This window comes from Neolamprologus multifasciatus, chromosome 20, assembly GCF_963576455.1.
Source record: "Neolamprologus multifasciatus chromosome 20, fNeoMul1.2, whole genome shotgun sequence".
Classification (NCBI taxonomy): Eukaryota; Metazoa; Chordata; class Actinopteri; order Cichliformes; family Cichlidae; genus Neolamprologus; species Neolamprologus multifasciatus.
The window spans coordinates 27,863,627-27,887,481 of record NC_140458.1 but is presented as its reverse complement, the minus strand read 5'-3'; the positions used below and the strand labels follow the sequence as shown (position 1 = coordinate 27,887,481).

The 23,855-nt window shown below is 40.8% G+C and overlaps 1 protein-coding gene across 1 annotated transcript in view; it reads right to left on the bottom strand.

The window, feature by feature from the left end:
• Positions 1-23,855, bottom strand: part of celsr3 (cadherin, EGF LAG seven-pass G-type receptor 3) — a 119,831-nt gene that overhangs the window by 21,020 nt on the left and 74,956 nt on the right. Inside the window, 10 exon segments of the mRNA XM_085144974.1 lie at positions 3,338-3,505; positions 4,323-4,509; positions 4,602-4,790; positions 8,142-8,340; positions 13,472-13,681; positions 14,048-14,142; positions 14,246-14,347; positions 15,433-15,616; positions 17,350-17,470; positions 19,807-19,948. Coding sequence (XP_085001100.1) covers positions 3,338-3,505; positions 4,323-4,509; positions 4,602-4,790; positions 8,142-8,340; positions 13,472-13,681; positions 14,048-14,142; positions 14,246-14,347; positions 15,433-15,616; positions 17,350-17,470; positions 19,807-19,948 — 1,597 coding nt within the window.

Genomic DNA, 23,855 nt, shown 5'->3' with positions numbered 1-23,855 from the left:
TAATTCTTTGTGGCACAGATTCAACAAGGTGCTGGAAACATTCCTCAGAGATTACACGCGAGGAATTTAATTGCTCTTGTGAAATTAAATCATTTGCTCTGATTAGTTTTTGCTCACGCATTTTTATATGACATAAAAATATTTCCATACATATTGACATAGCTGCTGCAGAATTTTCAGCTGCACATCTCCTGTTACAACGCATCCCAAAACCATTTTATCCCGCTGGATGCAGCTATCAGAAGATGGATATACTGTTGTCATAAAGGGATGGATGTGGTGAGCAACAGTACTGAAAGAAAGTTGTGATGTTTAAATGATCCTCAGCTGGTACTAAGGGGCCAAAATGTGCAAAGACTATATCCCACACCATTACACCAGCAGCAGCAGCCTGAAACATTGATCCAAGGCTATAAGATGGGTCTATCCTTTCAATATCCTGTTCTTAGCTAACAGGAGTGGCACCCACTGGGTGTGGTCATCTGCCGCCGCAGGCCATCGTTTATTGTTTGTCTGAAACCGGCCTCTCTTCTAAATGAGACATTGAGTCTCAATGGGATTACCTGTATAAATAAAGGTTAAATAGATCTGCTTCAAGATGGGCATACTGTGCATTCAGAGATGCTCTTTTGTGTACCTTTCTTTCAGTGAATGGATATTTCAGATACCTTTGCCTTCCAGTCAGCTCAAAGCAGTCTGGCCATTCTCCTCTGACCTCAAGGCATTTTCACCCAAAGAACTGCTGCTAACTCTAATCTTCTATTAAAATCCTAGTTCATCCTGTTGTGTAGGTAACAGTTTGAATTATTCATACCAGGACATGTGGCACCAAAGACCACACCAGGTTCAAAATCACTTAAATCATCTTTCTTCACTAGTCTAATGCTCAGTTTAAACTTCAGCAGGTCATCTTGACCACGTCTAAATACCTAAACGCATTGAGTTGCTAATTAGACTTCTGTGTCAAATATGTGTACATCAGAAGGTGTTCAGTGAGCATTTGAAATAATCCTTTGGCTAAAGTGTATTTTAAAAGCAGATCAGACACTCCCGTCTACTTTTACTTTTCTCCTCTCCTCCTCCTCCTCTCCCTTAGCTTCCCTGCTTAGCCTCTTATGTCCTTGTCTAGTCTCGTGTTTTTTGTATTACTTTTCCCTGGAACACTCTCACACAGTCTGTTCTCTAAAACCTAAAAGAGGAATTATGGATTGGATCAACTGGTCCCTAAATGCAATTGACACCCCTTTCTCAACGAGACGTTTGGGCTTGGGTGAGCCTGAGTGCTGAAGATATCTACCTATTCGGAACCATGGTAACAGGGTTCTGGCGGATCGGAGCTGACTTGGCCCTGACTTATCGAAGAATTAAGAAAGCGGAACCGGCTGTTCAAACCCCCACAAGGCTGCCCGCTGGGATAGAAATAATGGGAAGAGGCGTGAGTTTCTCAAAATGGGCTCATTGAGTGCAGCACGGATAAGATCTTGGAGAGGCTACGGCTGCTGTGAATACTCAGAATAAGATCTCTGACTGCAGACTGGATACATCTCGGAAGGGCTAGCTCGGAATAACATCTCTGGGCGCAAATTGGATGACATCTTGGGGAGGCACACTGCCGTGAGTTCTCAGAATCGGCTCCTTGAGCACATGAAATGACAACATCACAGAACGCAAGTATGGCGAAGCTCGCGGCTCTCCAACGGGAGATTGAGAGACCAGTGTTGGACTGTAGAACTGCTTTGAAATTCATTTGAGCTGTTCGCACTAAAGTAAAAACCACCATCACTTATGCGGATACCCCTTTGGCGCCAGCTGCGGTCTCAAGGCCGGAGCTGAACAAAACACCCTGATAACGACTGTTTTTAGACTGTTCCTTCCCATTCCATGCAAGGCCACCTGGGTTGGCTGGAAGACTGTTTACTTAGCCTAGCAGGGCGAAGGACACTGTCTCAGCTGAACTCTGGACACGCACACACATACATATACATGATATGCACACACTCATCCCCCCTCCCTTTCCAAATGCCTTTGACACTTATTCCCTTCCGATGCTGCACCCTTTACCCACCCCTGTTGCTTCTCATGTGTTTCTTTGGTGTATTAAGAGTTTTTTCATGTGCTATGTGCAGAGGTGTTTTTTTCTGTTCTCAAACTGATCTCCCTGTTGGAGCTCAGTCTGGGGGGAGTTATTTTTTTCTCCTTATCTTTTCTCATGTGGTGCATTTTCCATTGTTATACCTCTCTGACCTGCCTTCCCCATGTGATGTTTTGTGTAATGTATGTATGGTCGGAGGGTAAGATGGCGCCGCCATTGCGTGCAATAGGTTGGCAGCCTTATGAAATTTCCCCTTGTGGGACTAATAAAGGTATATCAAATCAAATCAAATCAAATTTTATAATGGTTTAGTATGGTAGTTTTTACTGTGGTAAAGATAGTAGGTGTGGCTTCATTATATGTGCTGCTAAAAAAAATTAAAGACTTTTTAATCAGTGTATATGATCAGGCTAATTCAACTTTTAGGATATTGGTATATTTTCTGATTCTTTCTTAATTTTTGTTTTTTTTGCATTTGACTTGAGTCAATGTCACTAGTGGTAGGATGAGGCGATACCTTGAGCCTACAGAGGTTGCACAAGTAGTCCAACTAGGATGGCTCATCAATACGTGCGATTGCCATTGAAAGTTTGCTGTGTTTCCAGCACAGTCTCAAGAACATGGAGGAGATTCCAGGAGTTACTATAGTTACTAGTTACTATCAGCAGGACTCCTGCTGATAGTAACTGCTCCTTTGTGCAAGGACGTATAGAATGAATAGAATGAGAACTGCCAGAGCTACAAAATGCCCCAACATTGTCAGCCCCCCTCATCAAAGCACATGGGGGTCAAACAAACTACTGAATATTATTTTAAGTTCCTGCAATGAAATTTTGTCACAATGGACCAGCCTGCTGCACAAGTTTTTACTTATTTACTTATTTTCTGGGTTTCTTTGGATTCAGCCCACTGTGTTTGTCAGACCATTTCTAGTTCTTGTTCTTGTGCATCCTAACTTACAACAGTGGACACTTAACAGCTGCCTCAACAGCAGTGCAAGAAAGTCTGAATAAAGATATATTTTATATTTTAAAGCCAACAAGACAAAACCCAAAGTCATCATATTAACTTCAAATCTGAAGTTTAAGATATTTGCATTTAGCAAATTTCAAAAATGACAGTTTGATATTTCCAAACTCTACACAGTAGTGTATCTTTTAATCACGCAGTGACATACCGCAATACCCTGGACTTCAGTATCGACAGTATCAATACAGTGCGAAACATCGCATGTTATGTACTCACGGGCTGCTGTGGTTCCATTGTACACACAGAGGCTTGCTGCGATTGGCCGTCTCTAGCAGCTTGAACTCCAGTAAGATGGGTTGCTCTAAATGTCCGCCCACAAACGTCTGGTTGTTGTAGACAGAGATAGTGACCACCGGGGAGTTCATTACTGGATGTCTGGGAAGCCTGAAGGAGAGACAGTACAGAAGTTACAACACATCCTCCAGATCAGACAGAAAGCAGAGTTTGATATCCTGGTTAGGATGCTAAAAAAGGCAGAGACACAGTAACCAAAAAAAAGAGACAAACCGAAAAAAAAGAAGAGTGTGTTTTGTAAACCAGATAAGACACAAAAGACTTATTATTGATACCAACTGAGAAGTGGACAGCTTGTTACTCGGTAATTAGGCCCAGAGGAGAAGTGGGGGACAGCAGAAGGGAAGAAGAGAGAAAACAAAGTAAAGGTAGGATGATTAAAACAGAGAAAAGATTGCTGGAATTAGTCCTGATGCAGATACTCTGCTGACCTACCAGTGTTCCTCATATGACTATGAATTCAATTAGCCACAACTTCTTTTAATCATTTATGAGCAAAGATGCCAAACATGTCCTACTTGCAAAGATCTGATACCGTGTTGCGTGTTTCATATGTGTCTTTCATGGTTGCGCATACAAACAAGCAACCTGAAGATGTGGGTTTGGGCTTCAGTGATGGATCTTTTTCAACCTTTTGTTCCCACTTTTGGAGACTAAATGATCAATAGCATGAATTATCGTCATTGGATCTTTTTTATACACATATATATGTAAAATCCCGGCATGTTGATGCTAGAATTGAAAGATAATGATCCATATTTAATGATGTGATGCTCACGTTATTTAAAAGCAATTTTTGCAGACTGATTAGCACCAAATCAAAGACATACGGGCATAAATCATGAGAAGTTTTTGGAGTTGCAGTAATGAGATTTTCTTTAGTGTTCTGTGTGTTTCAGATTCCCACCTCACTCCTCGTCTGTCTGTGTGGTACTTGGGAGGAAGGGCAGCACCCAGACTTCGGTAAATGAGCAGGATCACGATGGTTATGGGCGGCTCAGGCAACGCAGCAGTATGTTTTGCCGCAGTGTATTCTCCTGTCTGATTGGCCGAGATACTGACAGGCGCCGAAGCGGTGTTTTGAGGATCTGAGGCTGAAACTGAAAAATTTGAGTCAGAATATGTTTCTTGGGTTCAGCCCGAAACACTCTGAAGGTTTTTATTCAGTGTGTGTGTCTGTTCTTACGTTCTTTTTCTGTCCTCTCCTTCTCCTTCCAGTTATGCAGCCGCTGCCGTTGTGGCACCAGGGCAGCAGGGGGCAGTATCACATGAGTATAGGGATCCCAAAAAGCCTGACCACGAAACGGGGTGGTGTGGTAGCGTGGGAAACGCCTCCGCACGTGGGTGTGGTTCTCCATGCGGTCCAGGTTCATAACTGATGAAGAAACATGCAGCAACAGACACATAAAAACACATTTTTGGATGAAATTCCCACAGATGTTGGGTAATTATGTTGTTACATTAGCATAATATGACTGGTTAAAATAACATGTATCTTACACTTTAGATAGCAGCAGTGATGCATTCGCTTTCTGATTTTAAAAGTATGTTAAAAAGTGGAAAGATAGTCCTTATCCTGATTTTAAGCTATGCTCATTGTAGTAACCTTTATAAGACAAAGTGTCACAATCACAGCAAACCAATGTCACTGGTCCCTATTTCACCATATTTTGGGTGTCGCATGTCACAAAGAAACATGTTACTGTAATTGTATTACATTTTTCAGTAACACAGTAATGTAATGCATTGCTGTGGACAAATGGACAGAAGGAAAAACTCCTCAAACAAACACATTTTTTTCATCCTGTCCACTTGCGTTAAAATGAGCTCCTTTCAGTTTGTGTGCAGGAGGAAAACAGTAAAGTGATTAACAGCAGAGATATGGAAATTACTTTTACTTGCATCTAAGAGAGAAACAACTGCATTACACTGCCTACAAAACTTTAGCTTTTTGCAAGCATCTGCACAAATAGCATGCTAACACAAAGCTAGCCCAGAACCCAAACTGGTGATAAACCTGAGTGCATGCTGACCCCAGTACAGCATCCAGAGCCTGGTCATCAACACGTAACAAAGACAGTTATGGGCAGTCTGGCTTACAGCCTCCATTTATAACTGCTCATATTTCACTGTGATGAAAAAAAATACATCCATCAAGAAGAAGAAGAATGAAAGAACCCCCACACTGGGTCATTACCTGAAAATAACCCTGAAATCATTATGGGATAAACTGTCTCTTAACAATACTACCCATGATGTTTCTCTTAGTACACAAACTATATCAAGAATATTCTCCAACATTAAGCTAACTGACTAGGAAAAAAAGTAGGAAAAAAAACTGAATCCAAGCAATTAGAGGAATCAGAAACTTGATGGGTTACTTTTACATATGCTGACCTCATTATCTCAAACTTTGGACATATATGACCATCTAACACTGCTTTGCCAATTAAAATACAAAGCAAAAGCAAATCAAGCGTCCCCTAAATTAGTGCCTGACCGTGTGTCTGTATGTGCCAATCACAGCTGTTCCATGCACCCATGAGTAACACTACGTTGAAATTCAAATTTCACTTCAAATTCAAATCAACATTCAACCCCCTGGAAAAACACCGCAAACTGCAGCATGATGAATGCAGGACAAAGAAAACAAGGCAATGCTTGCTGACACGGCTCATTCAACATCAGCTCATACATCCATAAAAGCAGTCTATGTATCCATCCAGCTCACACTGACCAACTGAAATCACCAACACGGCCGAAGACAGTTAGAGTAACGAAGGCTTCAATAACATTGTCGACACACTGGACAAACGATATGGTATTTTCCTATTTATTTTATAAACGCAATATGAGTTTTATTCACATCCATCATGTAGGTACAATGAATGATGTATATGTACAAACACATATTTGTCTGCAAATGGTAGTTTGAAGAGATTAAAAGGAATATGACCTCTTGATTTAATTTTGTGTTTTGGTACAGTTTAAAAAAAATTTCTTCAAAGAGCTGCACTGAATTTAAGGAAATGAGGAGGAAAAATTTTGTTTCTGTGCAGAGATTTGTAGAGATGTGAAGATGCTGAACCAGTGTTCTGTTTATTCACTGCAATATTGGACAAAAGGACTGTGATCATCGTTTTAGCCATAATCGTGCAGCCCCAACCAGCACTCTTATCTTCTTCTGTGCCATTAAGCGTCGAAGCAGCTTGCGTGTCAGACCCGTGTGACCTTGAGTCATTAAAAGTAATACGAGACAGCTCATACAGCTACTTGATTTGTCTGTTTTATTTAAGTTTAGCTTTTCCTCTTTGATTCAGTCATAGAACAATTGTCATTTTTAGCTGTGTCATTAAAAATATTATTTCTCCTATGGATTAGTGAATCATTAGGTAGCAAGAGAATATAAAAATTCCCAAACACGCACACAGAGTGGAAGTACGTCAGCATGGAGCGTTCAATAACGACGAAACATTTGATCCAGCAAATAGCAATCAATCTGTTGGTGTGAGAGGCATGAGAGTTTATCCGATAATATTCATGTAAAGTGGTTTATTTGTTAAATAAAATGTAAGAAATTGCAAATATGGGGTTTTACTGCCAGCATCATCAACAAAAGCAGCAAAAATCAAAATTAACCGAAGGCTGACAACCCATCAAGTTCGTCCACATCCTCTCCCATGTTATTCATTTTTACCCGTTTAGCTTGGAGCATCAGCCACGTGTTTGTGTGTTTGCTGGAGTGAAAAAACTTGCGTCAGTCATGTTTCTCATTAGTATTGCCTTCACTGCTGCTCTTTGCTTGTCGCCTTGGCTTCGATTCAGAGTTAAATAACTCGATTTTGAAAGAATCCAAGAGCAAACGCAGGTATAACTAACAAAAAGATTCACAAACATATAGAAGTTCAAGTGGTAAGTCAATATTAGCCAACAAAGGTACGTCATGAGGAGATTACTGACTGTGTGGCCAAAGGTACACAAGAAGAAGCTGCTGAGGCAAAATTCAGCAGCTGGATACTTTGATGAGTTTTTGGGTGTAAAGTATTTTGAAGGAATTCAATCGGCGTGTGCAGTTAAGAGCATTAACCGAGTGTGAAATTCATTGTCACTGGCTTGATCCCTGCCAAAGCTGCTGCTGCTGTTGCCACTTCAACACCTCGTCTTGTAAGCGGTGCAGATTATCTAACAGCATTTTTTGACACTGTGAAAGTGACAGAAAAATGTGGATAAGAGCAAAAAGCACAAGTGAAGAGATGGCAGAAACTAAATGAAACTTTAATAACCTTGACTCTTAGGAGCTTTGCATGTCCAGTGATGTTAAACGCCAGCGTGTATGTGTTTTTTGTGTGAGATGCATGTGTCTGTCTGGCATCTGTATATGTAGATGATGTATGTTGGCCAGTGCTGCGGCGCTTCGGGGGGGTTGTGGATGTGCTGAAAGCATTAGCTGCTGTCTGAGTGGGAGTGTGAAATCCATCTCTCTGTGGTGCTGCCAACATTCTGGCTGTGCCATCATCATCACTCGCATTAGTGCTGTTCATCCCCATGCTTTACAATGACTCATTATCGCTGATTTCACAGCAGCGATTTACAGTATTGTGAGAAAACTGAAGCATATCATTTGCAAAGATTGAGATTTCATTACTGTCTCGTTTAATTTGGGGGTGTGATCAGTGATTAATTATTGTATTGTGTCTGCATGTCTGCATCTGCAGTCCAAACTCACCAATGTTGGGAGCAACCAGCGCCACCGGGTTGAGGTAGGTGAGTTTCATGTTCTGAGCCAGATTCTTGGCGTACTGCTCCAGTAGCTCCGTCAGCGCTCCCGGACCGCCGCCTGGGATGTGGTTCTGACTCTGAGCGAGAGCACGCCAAAGCCCAGAGGTGCTCGGACCCAACAGCACACTGCAGCCTCGCAGGACATTCTGGCACCAGCAGAAGGATAAAGAATTAATAAAAGCAGAAATAAAAACAGAAAAAAAAGTATCATGGCTTCTTAGGAGGTGCTTCGCTGCACTGTCTTCAAGGACAGACGAGCTTCATAGTTAATAACAACTGTTAAAAAATGTTAAATATTATCAGTCTGAGACTGTGAACGGTGACAAAATATATATATTTAAGTTCTTTGGTCCCACACGGAGGCAGACAGCTGCTTAAACACTGGTTAAAGACTCAAATAAAAGTTGACTTGTGGACAGAGGACAATCAGCTATGGTGTTTTCTGCTAACAACACTGAATCCTCTGATGACGTCTGTTATACCGGAGTAGTTCTGAGACTTTCAGGGAACAGATTATGTTGGTTTGCATATGACTGGAATACTACTTGAAGCCTGCTGAGACTGCACTCAAAAATGTTTTGCCCAAAATGCATCCATCCATCCATTTTCTTCCACTTATCCAGGGGAACACAGAGGCTTTCCCAGGCCAGCCAGGGGATGAAATCACTCCAGCATGTCCTGGGTATGCCCAAGATTTGAAGTAAATTTTTTTTTTTTTGCACAAGTACAATGTGAAACATTGAAACATTAAGGGAATTTGATTGGTATCCATTCAGTTTGCACCAAACATATTTTTTTATTAATGAATGATTATTTGAATAAACACATTTTGCATTGTTGTATTTTTGGCGTGTGGTTGGGTTATGACAAACATTTTAATATTTTCTTATTTTTCTTTCCTTTTTTGTGAGGTGCACATTGCATCTGAAGTACATTGTTTGTATGATCTCCTGTAAATAAATAATTTATATTCTCTATATTTAAAAAAAAAACATTTATAGCCCATTCCTACAAAATTACTATTATAGTGATACTGATACACCTACACCTTACACCTAAGTTATATAAAGGAAACTAATTTAAGGTTTTACAGTATTGAAGACTTTACATTAAACATAGTAAACAGGCAGGATCACGTTTAGTTTTAGCCAAGCTGACTGTGTGAAAACCTGCATGTCTTTATAACAGCATAAATCAAATCTATAAAGGTGTCCCTGTGCTGGTAGCGCTGTTTTTGTTTTTTATGTTGTTGTTTTTTTAAAGATAAATAATGAAACACAATTTTAAATTTAACTGCATAATGATATTAAACACAAAATTGTGGAGGAAAGACAAAAGATAGAGGAAATAAGAGACGGCGAAGGCACACAGGGAGACAATTCAGACAATAAAGTTTAACAGTGGGAGAAAAACGAGGAATTAAAGGTCAGAACACGAGAATCTGGTTCTGGTTGAGCAGATGAGAAGTACGCTCCATCGTCACGCCGTTTGTCTGGCTGCTTTGAGCACAACTGTGATAAAAAAAATCCAAGCTAAGTCCTGACCCCAATTAGAACAAGCTTCACCACTGTCAGTGCTCCCATGTCATTGCTTTTTTACGGAGAATTGGTGACTATGGATGGAAGCCTCTTAGAGATTAGTCTGGACTGCACAGCCTTGCAAGAAGGGCTGAACAAAGAGAAATATCAGTGGAAAAGAGAGAAAGAGAGAGACAGGGAGGATCCCTTGCAGTCAGACCTAATAAAGTACTGCAGTGTAATATATTGCTCTGGGGAGAAAAGAAAGGAAAAAATAACATATGACACAACCGTCAGGCAAACAAGGTACAAGTACATGCAGTGCAGCATAGAAAGAATGCATGAATTGTTGGGGGAGATAAAGAAAGATTCAAGAAGAGAATTTGTGCGTGAGTGAGTGAAAAGAGGAGAAAAAAGAGAGAATAAGAGAGATGAGAAGTCACAGGCAGAAGGCACAGAGGTAGGGAGGTGGAAAGTTGCGATGAGATGGAAAAATAGAGTGAAGAAAAGGATTGTTGGAGGTGGGAGAAAGGACAAAATGAACAATGTGACGGTTCTAGTTTTTTGTGCTCCCTTCTTATCATCCGTTAGAGGCTATCGAGTCACGTACAGCATTACCTGTATGTGACTACAACTACTTTTGAAGATGACCTCTGTGCAGTAAATGTTTCAGCACGTGTAGTGAGAGATTGTGACTGCTATGAATAAATTATCCTCTGAATGAAAATGCTTGCTGTTCTCCTAGAAAGCACGCCCAGTTAAACCTCCATCTGCACTTAGAGAAAACTGGAAAATTGAAAATTGGAAAATAGGCAGCTCTTGAGCTCAACACCCGGCGAGAGCCCATATAAACTTTATTGAAAAGAAAGAGGGTGAAGGGGGGAAAGAAAAGGAGAGTGAAACAGTATAGAGGCCACGGATGACGGGAATCCAGAAAGAGAGATTCACAAAGGCAGCATGAATGACGGAGAGAGAAAGAGGGGCTACCTTTTTTTTGCAACATGCAATTTAGAAAAATTGTCTTTTTCAATTCAGCTCTTCGGCGCTTCTTTCGCTTCATTTAAGAGAAACTACAAGTACATTTTAAAGATTCTGTCGCTGTGCTGTCACGTACTTGACAAAATGTGAGCCCCAGCCGTCTCCTATCATACAGCAGCATTCAGATAGATTTGATCACAGCTTGAACATGAAAGGTTTTCATCTTCTTTCGTTCACTGCTACATACCTGATGTGAAAACTCTACTTTCCTCCCCGCTTCCCTTCATCTCTGCTGAAGCCACGGGGCTCTATTACCACCGCTGGGTTACTATAGAAACTGTGTTCGGCATTACCTGTTCGTCTTGGCCTAATAGCTGCTGTTGTTTAAAATGTTGTGTCAAGTATCATCCGATATAAATTTTCTATTGTTGAGAAGAAAAAAAGAGGGCGGCCTGTAGCTTCCCTTTAGTGATGCCATAATAAACCAAAAGCTACCTCATTACCTCCAGACGCAGGCAGCACAACTGTTTTACAGCCAGAAGCCGAGGTTATGAGTCAGGTGAGCCGGGCATTAATGTGCTAATGTGGCAACACACCGTATAGCGGCTTTGTGACACTACAAACCAGCTAACCAATTGCGAAGCCCTAATGGCCGTGTTTCTGATTTACTGTCAGGTTAAATGAAAGGACAGGCAGGAAAAGGTTTTTGTTTTCTCTCACTCTAGGACATCATTAATACTGCTGCTGAGTTGCCATAGCAACTGTCTGTGTGTGTGTGTGTGTGTGTGTGTGTGTGTGTGTGTGTGTGTGTGTGTGTATGTGTGTGTGTGTGTGTGTGTGTGTGTGTGGACTGTGTTTGCTAAGATACCTTTTGAGTGGCACAACAAATTCACATACACAGGTTTAAGACGACTTTATAAAAAGAAAGAAAAGTGAAGGGAGGGTGAAGTCTTACTCCAGTGTGTTGCTGTGCACTTTCTGTCTCCTAGCCACCAGATTTGTGGCTCAGATGTAACAAAAAACCAGCACCTTAAACTCAGACTAGTTCAAGCGCGTTATGCAGAATCAGTGGAGTAACAAAGCAAATGTCAGTGGGAAAACACTGGGGGGGATTGCATTACGGAACTTTAACATCTAAATAGGCACAAATGACATTTTGTGCTCAGACTACGGGAGAATAAAATATAACCGCTCACTTTCTACTGCTCACGGTTACCATTGGGTGGCTAAAAATCCTCCCTGTTAGCATGAATTATGAATCGCATCCTGCTGTCTGCTGTGGATACTGTACTGGAGAGAGATACATCTTTTTATTGCCCACTAAGGTCCCTAATTAAAGTGAATAAATCACACCCTGGCTGAAACATTAAAAAGCAGGAGCCAACTCATCAGTTAAAGACATATGAGGGAAAAATGTCGTGAGGTTTCAATTAATAACCATGAGAAAAATCGCTTGTTTCCAGCAGAAATCCCACATTATGCTTTACGACTCTTACAACCGTTTGAGTGACGTGGAGAGAAAATGTTCCAGCGGGAATTACAATTTAAATTCACCTCATGAATTACAATAAGTGTAACTACCGCAGTAAAGTATTATAAGCGAGTGAGCTGTCAGTTTCATGTCAGCGAGCAGTTTGGAAGGCTGAAGCTAGCAGGAGGGGGTCCTGCATTCCTGGATTCTTCAGCCACTTACTCGTGATGTATGGAACAGGAGCAGCTCATTCCTTGTCAGCTGAGTTTGATATATAAGCTTAAATATTTATGGCAAAATAAAACAGAGATGTCTGGTTACCGCCTTTATGTCAGAATGCCAACAAGTTTTAAATTATCGCCTGTCAGCTGGTGCATCCTCAGCTGAAGGCGTCGGCATCAGGTAAAACGAGATCCTGTCAGTTAATATGCGGAGATGACGCGCTGCAATACTTCATGAGTTACTGTCACCACATCGCCATAGCAACATTACTTCCAAATTTCTGAGAAAAGACATCTCGTTGTAATATCTAGTCTGGGTCTGTACCCCATAATAGTAGAGTGTATCAATCATAGCTAGAGTTTTAAATAACAGCAGCTATTTTATGTCCTCTGGGAGATTCTGTGCAGATTTGTAGTTGCTAGCGGCAGTAGTATAGTAACACAAAGTCCGCATCATTCCAGATTTTAACTCAAACCTTAATGTTTTATTGTAATATTTAATTTTGCACCAAGAGAGCAGATATTATTAATAATTTCGCATCATATTCACGAGGTCATTTAGAGTAGTTAGTTGGACGCTTTCCTTAGTGATCCGCTTGTTAAGTTACACTTAAATCTATTGACATACTGATAAAAGCTGCCAATAAAATGAGATTTAGAAAAACTTTTGATTTTCACACATGAAAACACCCCTTACTTTTACACCTGGATTCTTCCAACACCTTTCACAGCTTGCACTTCATCTGTATTTTAAACAGTCCTGCTTTTGCTCACTAAATGCAGCATTTTATCAATATACCTAGAAGTTGTCCTTGAACTGCTCATGATGGTGTTCGCTGTATTGTTTGTATCGTCTGTGTGAATGCTGCTTTCCACACTTTTTCCATGACGTCACTTAGATTTAGATCAGAAAGGATGAATCATCAAGAACCAGTAAACAGCCCCTGTTAATGCAAAATGTCTTCCTTTTTTCACAACACGTGCATCCTCAATACATCAGTCTAAAATACACAGACTCAAGCAGAGTGTGTCTTTGTAAAGACTCTAACAGGAGAGGATAAAGGAATTTTCAAGAATATGTAATTTTTACCTCGTTGAAGTACGCGTCCTGGGTGGCGGTAAGTCCGAAGCCACTCTGCTGGGTCTCAAATGTAAGTAGGCGTGACAGCAGCCGCTCAGCTATCTGCAGGTCATTGCCATAGAGCCGGGTGGTAGCCTCGGTTACATCACGGAGCTGGTGGGCAAGCTTCTTCTCCATGATGGTGTTCAGCTCTGTCTCGTTGCGCTCCAGGGAATCAAGCTACACAAACATCCAGACGCGAGAAAAATATTTATTGAATGAATGAAGAGATTTAATGCCAGATGACATATTTGCATGCGTGAGCATTTCAACTGTCTGTCCAACAGGCAAATCTGTCCTTGAATAATTTTCAGACTGAAGAATTCCTTCAAGACAGGAATTAAACTGGAAATCTCTGAGAAAGCGTTCCAGCTGCATATTAAAAATATTGGTTCCTGTTACTGTTTATTTTAAATAAATGAAATTAAAAACTTAATTGAAATATTCCTGCAGGAGAAATTTAGATTTTAGATGTTTAGAACAAACTTTTAATGGAGTTAAAAAGTGAATTAGTTGTTGTATTACTGTCATTAGCGGTCTACGTACAGCAGCACTGAGCTCCACAAACGGAGGTGAAGTGCAGTTGCAAAGGTCCGGCTCCAACCAGCCTCTCTCCGCATCACAGTGTCTAATGGCAGCACCTGCAAAGAGGAGAAACATGATTTTTTTTTTAAATGTCTCCTCACAATGATTTGGCATGAAAAATCAATGTGTTTGAATGCATTTGTGTTAATGTATACGGACCGACAGAGCCTTTGGGGCAGGGCACCGCGGCAGGCAGGTTGAACTTGGTACGTGGCCACCAGATCCCCTGAGTAATGGTCTTTGGACAACCATCATAAATGACTGCGGGAGAGAGAACACCAATTAAAATTCTTATCAGCTCAACAACCTTTTCCATTTAAAATCATGACAAAATATGACTCACAATGTAAATACATTTTTTTTTTAAAAAGTTTTTCTTTTGACTTGCAGAGAAGAAAATGAAAATGATTGTAGAGAATAAAACAGCAGCGTCTCACTAAAAGAAGTAATTACAAGTAGAGACGCTGGAACTGACAAAGGTGCACAGAACAGGGGAAAAAAGGGAGAGAGAATCAACTGGAAGCTGTTAAATAGACGATGACTATAATTAACAGTTTCTTTGTGTCCCCGGGCTCAGGCAGAGACTTGACAAACATGACCATTTTTAAAAAGATGGAACAGCAGAGAAACAGGAATCCTGTGATTACACAATGGAAGGTAAATAGGGTAAAAGCTCAGAAGTGGCTCATTATTGTCATTCACATGTCTTTGTCTCTACAGATAATTTAGTCTGAAGGCTTTTGAACCCATTTTAAAAATTATACACCTTGTTTAAAGTCATCTGGAGTTTGCCACCAGTCTACTGACAGTCCCACAAAAGATACACGGATGATGAAATTGTTTTGGCAACTTTTGGGAACTACGACTTCGCAGAAAAGGTTTAATACTAAATCCAACTCGGAACAAAAGCAGCTGATTTTTTCATTTACTTGGTTTTTATCAATGGAGCTGTGACAGTGACACACTTTTAACATAAAGCAAATCGTTTTCTACGAGTGATTCACTCCCTCACACTAATATTGCCTTCAGGCAGTTTTTAGAATTACTGAAGTTTTTTATTTATTTATTTGATTTTTTTCACCCGCAAGCGGTGACACCTCAGATATGATACGGAGCTTCACATCAGCAGATGAATGAATGAATGATGTAGCCCCCTGTTGTGTAAACAGGAGTAATCTCAACAGGCAACAGTGAGATGCAAAATATGACAATAAACACACACACACACAGTTCAGAGCTCCCGCTGGTGCTTGCTTCTTTTTTTTTCTTTCTTTTTTTTAAAGAAAATAAGCTAAAAATAAACAAACACAAATTACAAACTCAGTTGACCTGCTTCTTTTTCTCACCTTCACAGCCTGAGTTTGTGACCTCAGCAAAAGGGTTGTCGCATGAGTTGCACTGGCGACCAATTACGCCAGGCCTGCACTGACACTGTCCTGACTCTGGGTCGCATGCCCGCGAGAAGGACCCCACTGGGTAGCAGTCGCACGGCAGGCAGGTGTCCGAGTTTCGCGGACGGAAGTGGAACTCCTGAATATACACATGGACGGACACATGAGTCTCAACCGTACAAACTATCAGCGTGTTACAATTACATCAGCGTGCATGACTGTGAGATTTATACAGTGAATCAGATGGGGAGCCATGTATAAGAGAGAGTTGAAGAGCATCAATCAATGCATTACAGTTGATGATTTAGTTTGCACAGCTTGAGAATACAGAGGATATTGATGCCTTTGCCTCACACACCACTAGATATGACGACCCGCCTGGTCTCTAGAAACAATTTGTGGCAAGTGTTTGCAGGTTGTTACAGCACCAAAACTTTCTTATGATTGCTTTGATCGCTAGCAGATTGCCAAAGTTGTCTGTTGTCTTCCAAGTCTGGAAGACACTGAATTGTCTGTGTACCATCAAGCGGTAGTGGAACTTGGAAGTAAGAATGTTCACCTTTAAAACAAAAGCTGGCTCTTTACCTCTGAAACCAACACATTTCAAAAGACACAACATTCCCCACTTTCTGTTTGCGTAGCACTCTTCACAGCTTAGCAAGTAGTTGCAGACAAGTTGCAGACATCTTCCCAACAGACTATGATTGGGTCACTCACCAGTCTCCAGGCCTGTGTCACTGCAATTTTAGTAGTTGTTTTCAATGCATCTGCCAGCTACTTGCAACAACCACTTGCATCTAGTTGGGAATTATACATTTTTCCCTAGCAACTGGTGGTTGCCAGGCAGGTTGCCAGCCAGTGTCTAGGCCTATGTGAATGAGACCTAACTCTGCAGTAAGGACAAGAATAATACCAGGTTAGAGGATGATGGTGCAGCATCGCCAGTGTATGTAATGTAATTCTGAAGGACTTCCCAAAGTAACTGTTAATGTATAGAAAAATAAATCTGTTAAGATCTCATTTTAAACCTTACTTTAAGATATCCACTGAAATACTTGCCTCGACATGATTGGCACGTAGGCTAAATGAAAGCATTGTTGTGTTAGCACAACAATGAGAAGAATAAAGTAACTTCAAATTGAATCTAAATTGTTGTTAACTACTTTGTCCGGGGTCAAATCAACATGGTGATCGGCTATAGAGAAAAGGCACCACATTTCCGACACACTCATTGTTTATGCCACCTACACACTACTTGCCAGCTGGAATTCAATATAGAGATTGTTCAGTAAAACCTCCCAATTTAACCCTTGGACCCCGATCTGTGATCATGTGTGCTTCATGTAGTCACGAGGTGTGGATTTAGGGGAAATCACACAGATTAAAGATTATCTTCAGGATTAAAGCCTAGATAAAACAGGATTCAATATAGCAGCTACAGAGGAGTATATCAATACGCGTGTATTTACGGATCGGAAATTTCAATATCTATGGATGATCAACATATCGTGGTTGCTGTTATATATACATCTGGATAGCCTATCAACCTGAGAGGCATTTACTAGGTGGTCTGCAGATGATCAATTTACTAATTAGGTATTTTTAATCTAAACAGCATAAATTTTAAACATGACAATTTTAAATATTTGGTTCCATAGCAAAATGTGTTGTAATGACTTTTTGAGCAGCTCCAGGATTTAAGTAATACAACAACTACCCATCCATTCATCTAATTTCTTAACACCTTATCCAGCTTAGGGACTATGGGAGGAATATCCAGAGGAAACCGACACACCCAGAGGGGGAAAAAAAAGTATTTCTACTACCTTTCACAACATCGTTGTATGTACTTTGTGTGTTTCTCCTGGTTACCTTGCACTGACACTGTCCGCTGGTCTTATTACAGTCAGGATCGAAACCTTTATTGGTGTCACAGTGGCACGGTCCACAGGTTGGAGATCCCCACCAACCCCTGGGACACTGATGATCAATCCTACACGCACACAGAGACACAGAGTCATTAACACAAGATAGATCAGATAAAAGAGAAAAACACCAACTGAGCAACACAGCCTGTCAAAAACTTTTAATCGTTCTTCAAAGGATTCAACATTCCCTCTGATTTCCAAATAATTGGTGGGAACAAAGAGATGAAAGAAACAAGTATGAAATGAAGGAAGCAAAGGTATGGATCGAACTGGGAGGAAATATTAATACTGACATGTGGAGGTAGATGTACAAACAAAGAACTTGCACTTTTGCTGAGACACAGAAACAAGATATGATTATACACAATATATCGATTAACATTTAACAATAAGGTTTACAAGGTGCATTAGACTTCCTACATAGCCACAAACTTTAAATGTTACTTATTGCTGGCACAGCCACACTTTGAACAGTCGCATATTAAACAGGAAAGCCTCCTTCACCCATTTAAAAATTTATTAAGCTCACTGATTCGTTTTAAAACCTGTTTTCTCAAACTACTAAACTGCCACTGAATTTCAACTCTTACTTAAATAAAAATAACTTTTTTTATGTTCACTACACTTCTCATTTGCTCACATCTCAGCTAATGTGCTTTCCTCCTAGACTCTAATGTCTAGCGTCTAATGGTTCACTGAGGAGATGAGTGCTTCTCGCAGTTAATGCAGACTGTTGTGCACATCTCTTAATTGCACCTTGTGGAAAGTCTCAGAGAGCAAAATTCAGATGTGAGTGATTTGTAACTGAATATCAGGGTTGACTCTCCCTGTTGTGTATTTTTGGCGGCTTAAATGCAAAATACTTTGTCTGATCATAACTCAGGGTGCACAGAAACAAAGACAGGGCCTTAAGCGGAAGCTGCTCCAGCTGTGCTTTGATGAATATATGCCTTGTAGGGGTCTTTCCTTAATGAGAAATGTGTTCAAACTGGCAAGTCATTTAAGATTATTTTTCACGTTTGCTTTAAAACAGCTAAAACTTTTAATTTTTACATGTTAGTCTGAACTTTTGTTCTATAGGAACTGGCTCATCATTGTGATATGGATATTGGTAAGCTAGGCTCAATCGTGCCCCAGGAAATACATGTATGCTTTTAACATTATCGATGCACTGTTTTGCAGGGAACCATTACTAAAAGACCTAGAGCAGCAAGATTTACCTTTGCAGAAACCTTCATGCAAATTTCTGTAGTATTCATTCCACCTCATTTCATTTCTGTATTTTATGTATATAAGTTTAGATTAGTTATTTATAGTTGGTTTACTCAGCTTTGTGTATGTATGTGTATGTATGTGTAATGTGTGTATATAGACACGTGTGTGTGTGTGTGTGTGTGTGTGTGTGTGTGTGTGTGTGTGTGTGTGTGTGTGTGTGTGTGTGTGTGTGTGATTTACATTGTTGTGCTTGAGAGCCACCATCTACCGGAACCAAATTCCCTGTATGTGTCTGCACATATACTTGGCCAATAAACACGATTCTGATTCTGATTCTGATGCAAATAGCTGTCAATCATCGCCCAAAGTGACGATGACAGACAGAAGTAGTCCTTGTTGCATAATCTTTGTAAAATTATTATAAATCCAGTCTTAGTGCTGATTTAATTTTCATACAATTCTCACTGTCTGCCAATCAAATATATGGAAAAACTTTATGATATTTCCTGTCCTGGTCGTTGTGTCCTTGGGCAAGGCACTTTACCCTACCGCCTACTGGTGTTGGCCAGAGGGGCCAACGGTGCGATATGGCAGCCTCGCTTCTGTCAGTCTGCCCCAGGGCAGCTGTGGCTACAACCGTAGCTTGCCTCCACCAGTGTGTGAATGTGAGAGTGAATGAATAGTGGCATTGTAAAGCGCTTTGGGTGCCTTGAAAAGTGCTATATAAATCCAATGCATTATTATTATTATTATTATTATTATTTCTTTTGCAGGTGAAAATATGTGTCTTTGTGAAAAACACACCAGATCAAAGATGTTCATCTGGGACAAAAGCTCACACAATGAGCAGCTCATGAGATAAATCTTAAGCTGTGTGGATTTCACAGGCAGGAAAGAGGCGCGGGGTCAGGTCAGGGTTACGCTTACTTCACACAGTTTAACATAACCACAGATAACCTCTGAGTGTGTGTGTTTTGACTTGAGACTCCGCTCATCCCACAGTGGATTACATGGAACGCTGGAGATGTGGGGCAACAAGGCTGAACTAAAGCTACCAAGACACGCACATAACTGAACAGAGCTTAAGTGGGCTAGAGACTACAAAGAGTTGTAGTCTGTGTTGGCACCTCGCAGGTAACCCGAAGTTCAAATGTTACATCAGTTGTGTGGGCGTTTGCCTGTGTACCTGTGCTGGCAGTATTGCCCGTAGTGGTTGTCTCCGCAGTCACAAATGTATCCATGGGAAGAGCTGGGCTTCCTGTGGCAGTGAGCCTCATTCTCACATGGATTTAGATGACAGGCGTCAGTGCAGCTTTTCCCATAATAACCTGAGAGACACAAAGAGAGATGTCAAAAACCTTCAGCACAGTAAGTAAACTTGGTTCTTAAATGTTTTTTGTTTTGTTTTGCAGGTTATATTAAATAATATTTTTGATTAAATTCACTGGACATGTATCTTCCGCCTGAGCATGTGGCACATCCTTTAAACTCTATGGACACAGGGAGGAAGTCAGTAAATAGGCTTATTAACCCTCAATTTTATTTGCTATAATAACTTATAAGAAAAATTATCAGGAGACTTGTTATGCATATTTAAGTGGGTCTAAGAAAATATCCATTCATCCTACTGCTACCTAAATATTAACACTGAGTATGTCCAAGTTTTATTAACGTTAAAAAACTGATTTATTTTGGAAACAATCATCTACAGAAAAATAAAGACAACCTTAGTGTGTAAAGAGCTTCCCTTCCAAGTAATTTGATGAAATAAAAGCAGAACACAGCAAACACTGAGATCTTAATATTCAGCATGACGCTGCGTCTTCCATCTGTGTACCACACATAATAACCTGTCAACTCGCAAGTAAACATCTCAAACATCAAACAGCGATTATCACAAATGTCATTCTCCTGACGCACTTCGGCTGGGCGAGCCACTGGAAAGCATGCCGCAACGGTGCATTGCTACACTGTCAGCCGCTGAAACACTAACACAGTGCTTCTTCCTTTTTTTGTTTTTTTTTTCCGAGTTCAAAACAAGTACAACAGTCGCATCAAGAAAACATTCCACTTGCTATACGGCAATATATATGCACGTCAGGTGTGGAGGAACCAAGACATGTTGATGGGAAGTAGGCTACTGGAACAAAGCATCCATGGACAACGGCTGATAATATAGAACTGATGCAGAGATGCTATTATGTATCACATATGCCGACCCAATGAGAGGGTATATGCCACACATGTGAGAACTATGGATGGGCAGAAAGCCAACATCCAAACTCACCAAGAAGTACCTGGTAATAACCACACGTGTCACTATCAAATGCAAAATATATCACTGTTCACACTGCTGTTCTGCACAGGCGTCAGTCCTGTAAGCCTGCTCATCACTAAGACTGGATACAGATATAAATTCAGGACTGGAGTGACCATCAGTCACCTCACACTCACCAATCCTCCTCATCAGGATCGATGGCGAGGACATCAGGATGCCATTTAGCCTGGATAAGTGGGTATATTTTGGTAATTCTGGCCAAATGGTAAAAAAGAGAGAGAAGATTTCCTCGACTGAAGGGGTGGAGCCACCAGAAGGAGGAATAGCAGATATATGGGACAGCTACAAGTACCTGGGTATCCCACAATTCAAGGGGAACCATGATAACGATGCACACAGGTCAGCCACAAATACTTCCAGAAGATAAGACGGTTTTAAAAAGCCAGCTGAATGGTAGGAATAAGATCCAAGCCATCAATACATCCTCCCTACTGCTCAGCACATACCCCACTGTAGTACCAAGCTGACCACAGGAGGAGAGAGATGCCACTGATGTGAAGAAACAAAAACTCCTCACAACTGGAAGTCCAGCAACCTGAGGCTCTATGAGCACTGCAAATGGTGAGGGCGAGAATTAGTGAGTGTCAGACACACAATCCAGAATGAAACATGGAGCATCTGTGAATATATCAGGCGCCCAAGAAGAGCTGCTCCAAGAATGCCTCAGGCAGCTGAAGACAGACGGTGAGGAACAGAAAGAGGTGCAATCTACACGACCAAGGCCCTGAATGGGATGAACCACTGACAATAGAGGAAGTGGCTGACATCAAGAAATCTTACCAGTGGCCAGAAAAGGACAGCTAAAAGGACAGAACAGAGGCTCTGATCACGGCAGCACAAGAACAGGCCCTGAGCACCAGACGCATAGAGGCAGGAGTCTACCAAAGCAGATAGGACCTGTAGACTGTACTACTTAGTAGCAGGATATTTACTGTATGTGGACCTTGCGTGCGCACTGAGGCACAACCAAGCAGCTGAGATAGCGTACAGGAACATCTGTGCCACTTATGGACAACAAGTCACGTGCAGAAAAACTAAAAGCAATATAATGTCACTGGAAAAGAAAGTGTAAATGTCTCTTTTTCATAACAGCACAGAAATGTGCTACATAAAAAGCAAAGACAGTACACTTCAACACAGCTGAACAAGCCACTTCAACAACACACAGGCACACTCCCAAGGTATACTTGTGTGCAGCATGAGGAACGAAGCCGTCATACACTTCACATACACACTAAATTAAAAAGAGCATAATTGTGCTATTTAGTCATTAGGGAGCCTTTTTTAATAGGGGGACTTAAATATTACAGGACTACTCAATGACAAAAGAATCTACACTCACGTGAAGCCAGAAATACAAGCAATGAATTTAAAATAAAACACTCCACAGACTCAAATGAATAATAAAAATAAAACTAATATTTGCCTGTAATAATTAATAATGTATCCAACTGATACAGCTGGGTTTTTCCTTCTCGGGGGATTCTCGTCTTCAACTGTGGAGCCACAGAAAAATCTGCCAATATTTTATTATTTGAGGTTTCATTTACTTAACATATATTTTTGTTTAGCAAGGTTGTGGTTATCAAATTGACAGAAATAACATGTAAATGCCTGGATTTCTATCTAATGAGGTAGCACAGTCTCATGCCTTTATTGTATGTGGACCTATTGTGCATTTGTTTATGGCTGCCGTGGGAATTAAAGGTCTTTGCTACATCAGGCATGTTAATTACTAATAAACACAACGTGAAGCCGAGGTTGTCATAAACCAAGGTTTTAGAAAATCTAAATTCTTACCTGACAGCATTAGAGAGTCAAACAATTTGTCCTCACCAATCAGTCATGATTGATTGCTTGTACAACACAAACACAAACAACTTGTTTTCATCATATTTTATCCAGAGCTCCAGACCGATCAACAAATCTCTGCTTTCACCTCGTGTCTTAAGCCAGCTTGGCTTTCAGGCCCTCTTTTTAATTTACTGGCACAGAACAGAAGGACGTCTCTGCAGATCGAAGTGTGACTGGCTGATGCGTGCGTGCAGCTTATTGAGGTCTGCATTCCTCTCAGCGAAGCAGACAAACATGTGCAAGGTCTGCTTTCACTTGTCCGTCTAAAGAAAATACAGAAGGCGCTTTGCTTTCAAGCCTGTGGCCTTGGCTTCTGCTTGTACTCAGTATTCACTTACACCAGCATTCAAATGAATCCTTTTTCAGTAATTGCATGGCCTTCTAACTTTTTATGCTCTATGTACATAATCAAACCCAAACATGCTATATAATTTTTTTTTAAAAAAAACAGACACTAACCCAGCGTCATCTCCAAACGTCACACAGTGAAGCTAATTGCAGCCATTGTTCAGTTTCCAATTATTCATCTCACAATTTCTTCTAACAACAAATGCACAAAAACATTGTGCCTATTTTCTGTCTTCTCCACCTTTAATTTTATTGTTCTCCACGTCTGTTGCTTTCTCTTGAACACACACACACATTCACACACGCATACACTCTTCTATCAGCACTATACATCTTTACAGTTTCACCATGGCAACAGAAAAAAGGGAGACGACAACGGCCTTGGCTGTTTTCAGACGCATATAATGACACTGGCCTTCTCGACACAACACGAGAGCGAGAGAAAGGCTCAAGCCTGAAGAACAAAGAGTGGCGTGCATGCGTTTTTCATCTTTCGCAGTCAGGGTGCAGGGGTTTGTTTGAAAAGTTGTGCTTCTCAAGCGCTACACACATTCAGCGTGACTCACAGCTTCGCGTCTGACTTTCCTGTAACACAACATCAGCTTGACTTCTCCACATGACTACAATCAGGAAAGACCAATGAGTCATCTGTTCACTGAACCGTCCATTCATCCTCTGTGTATCCAACTGTCTTC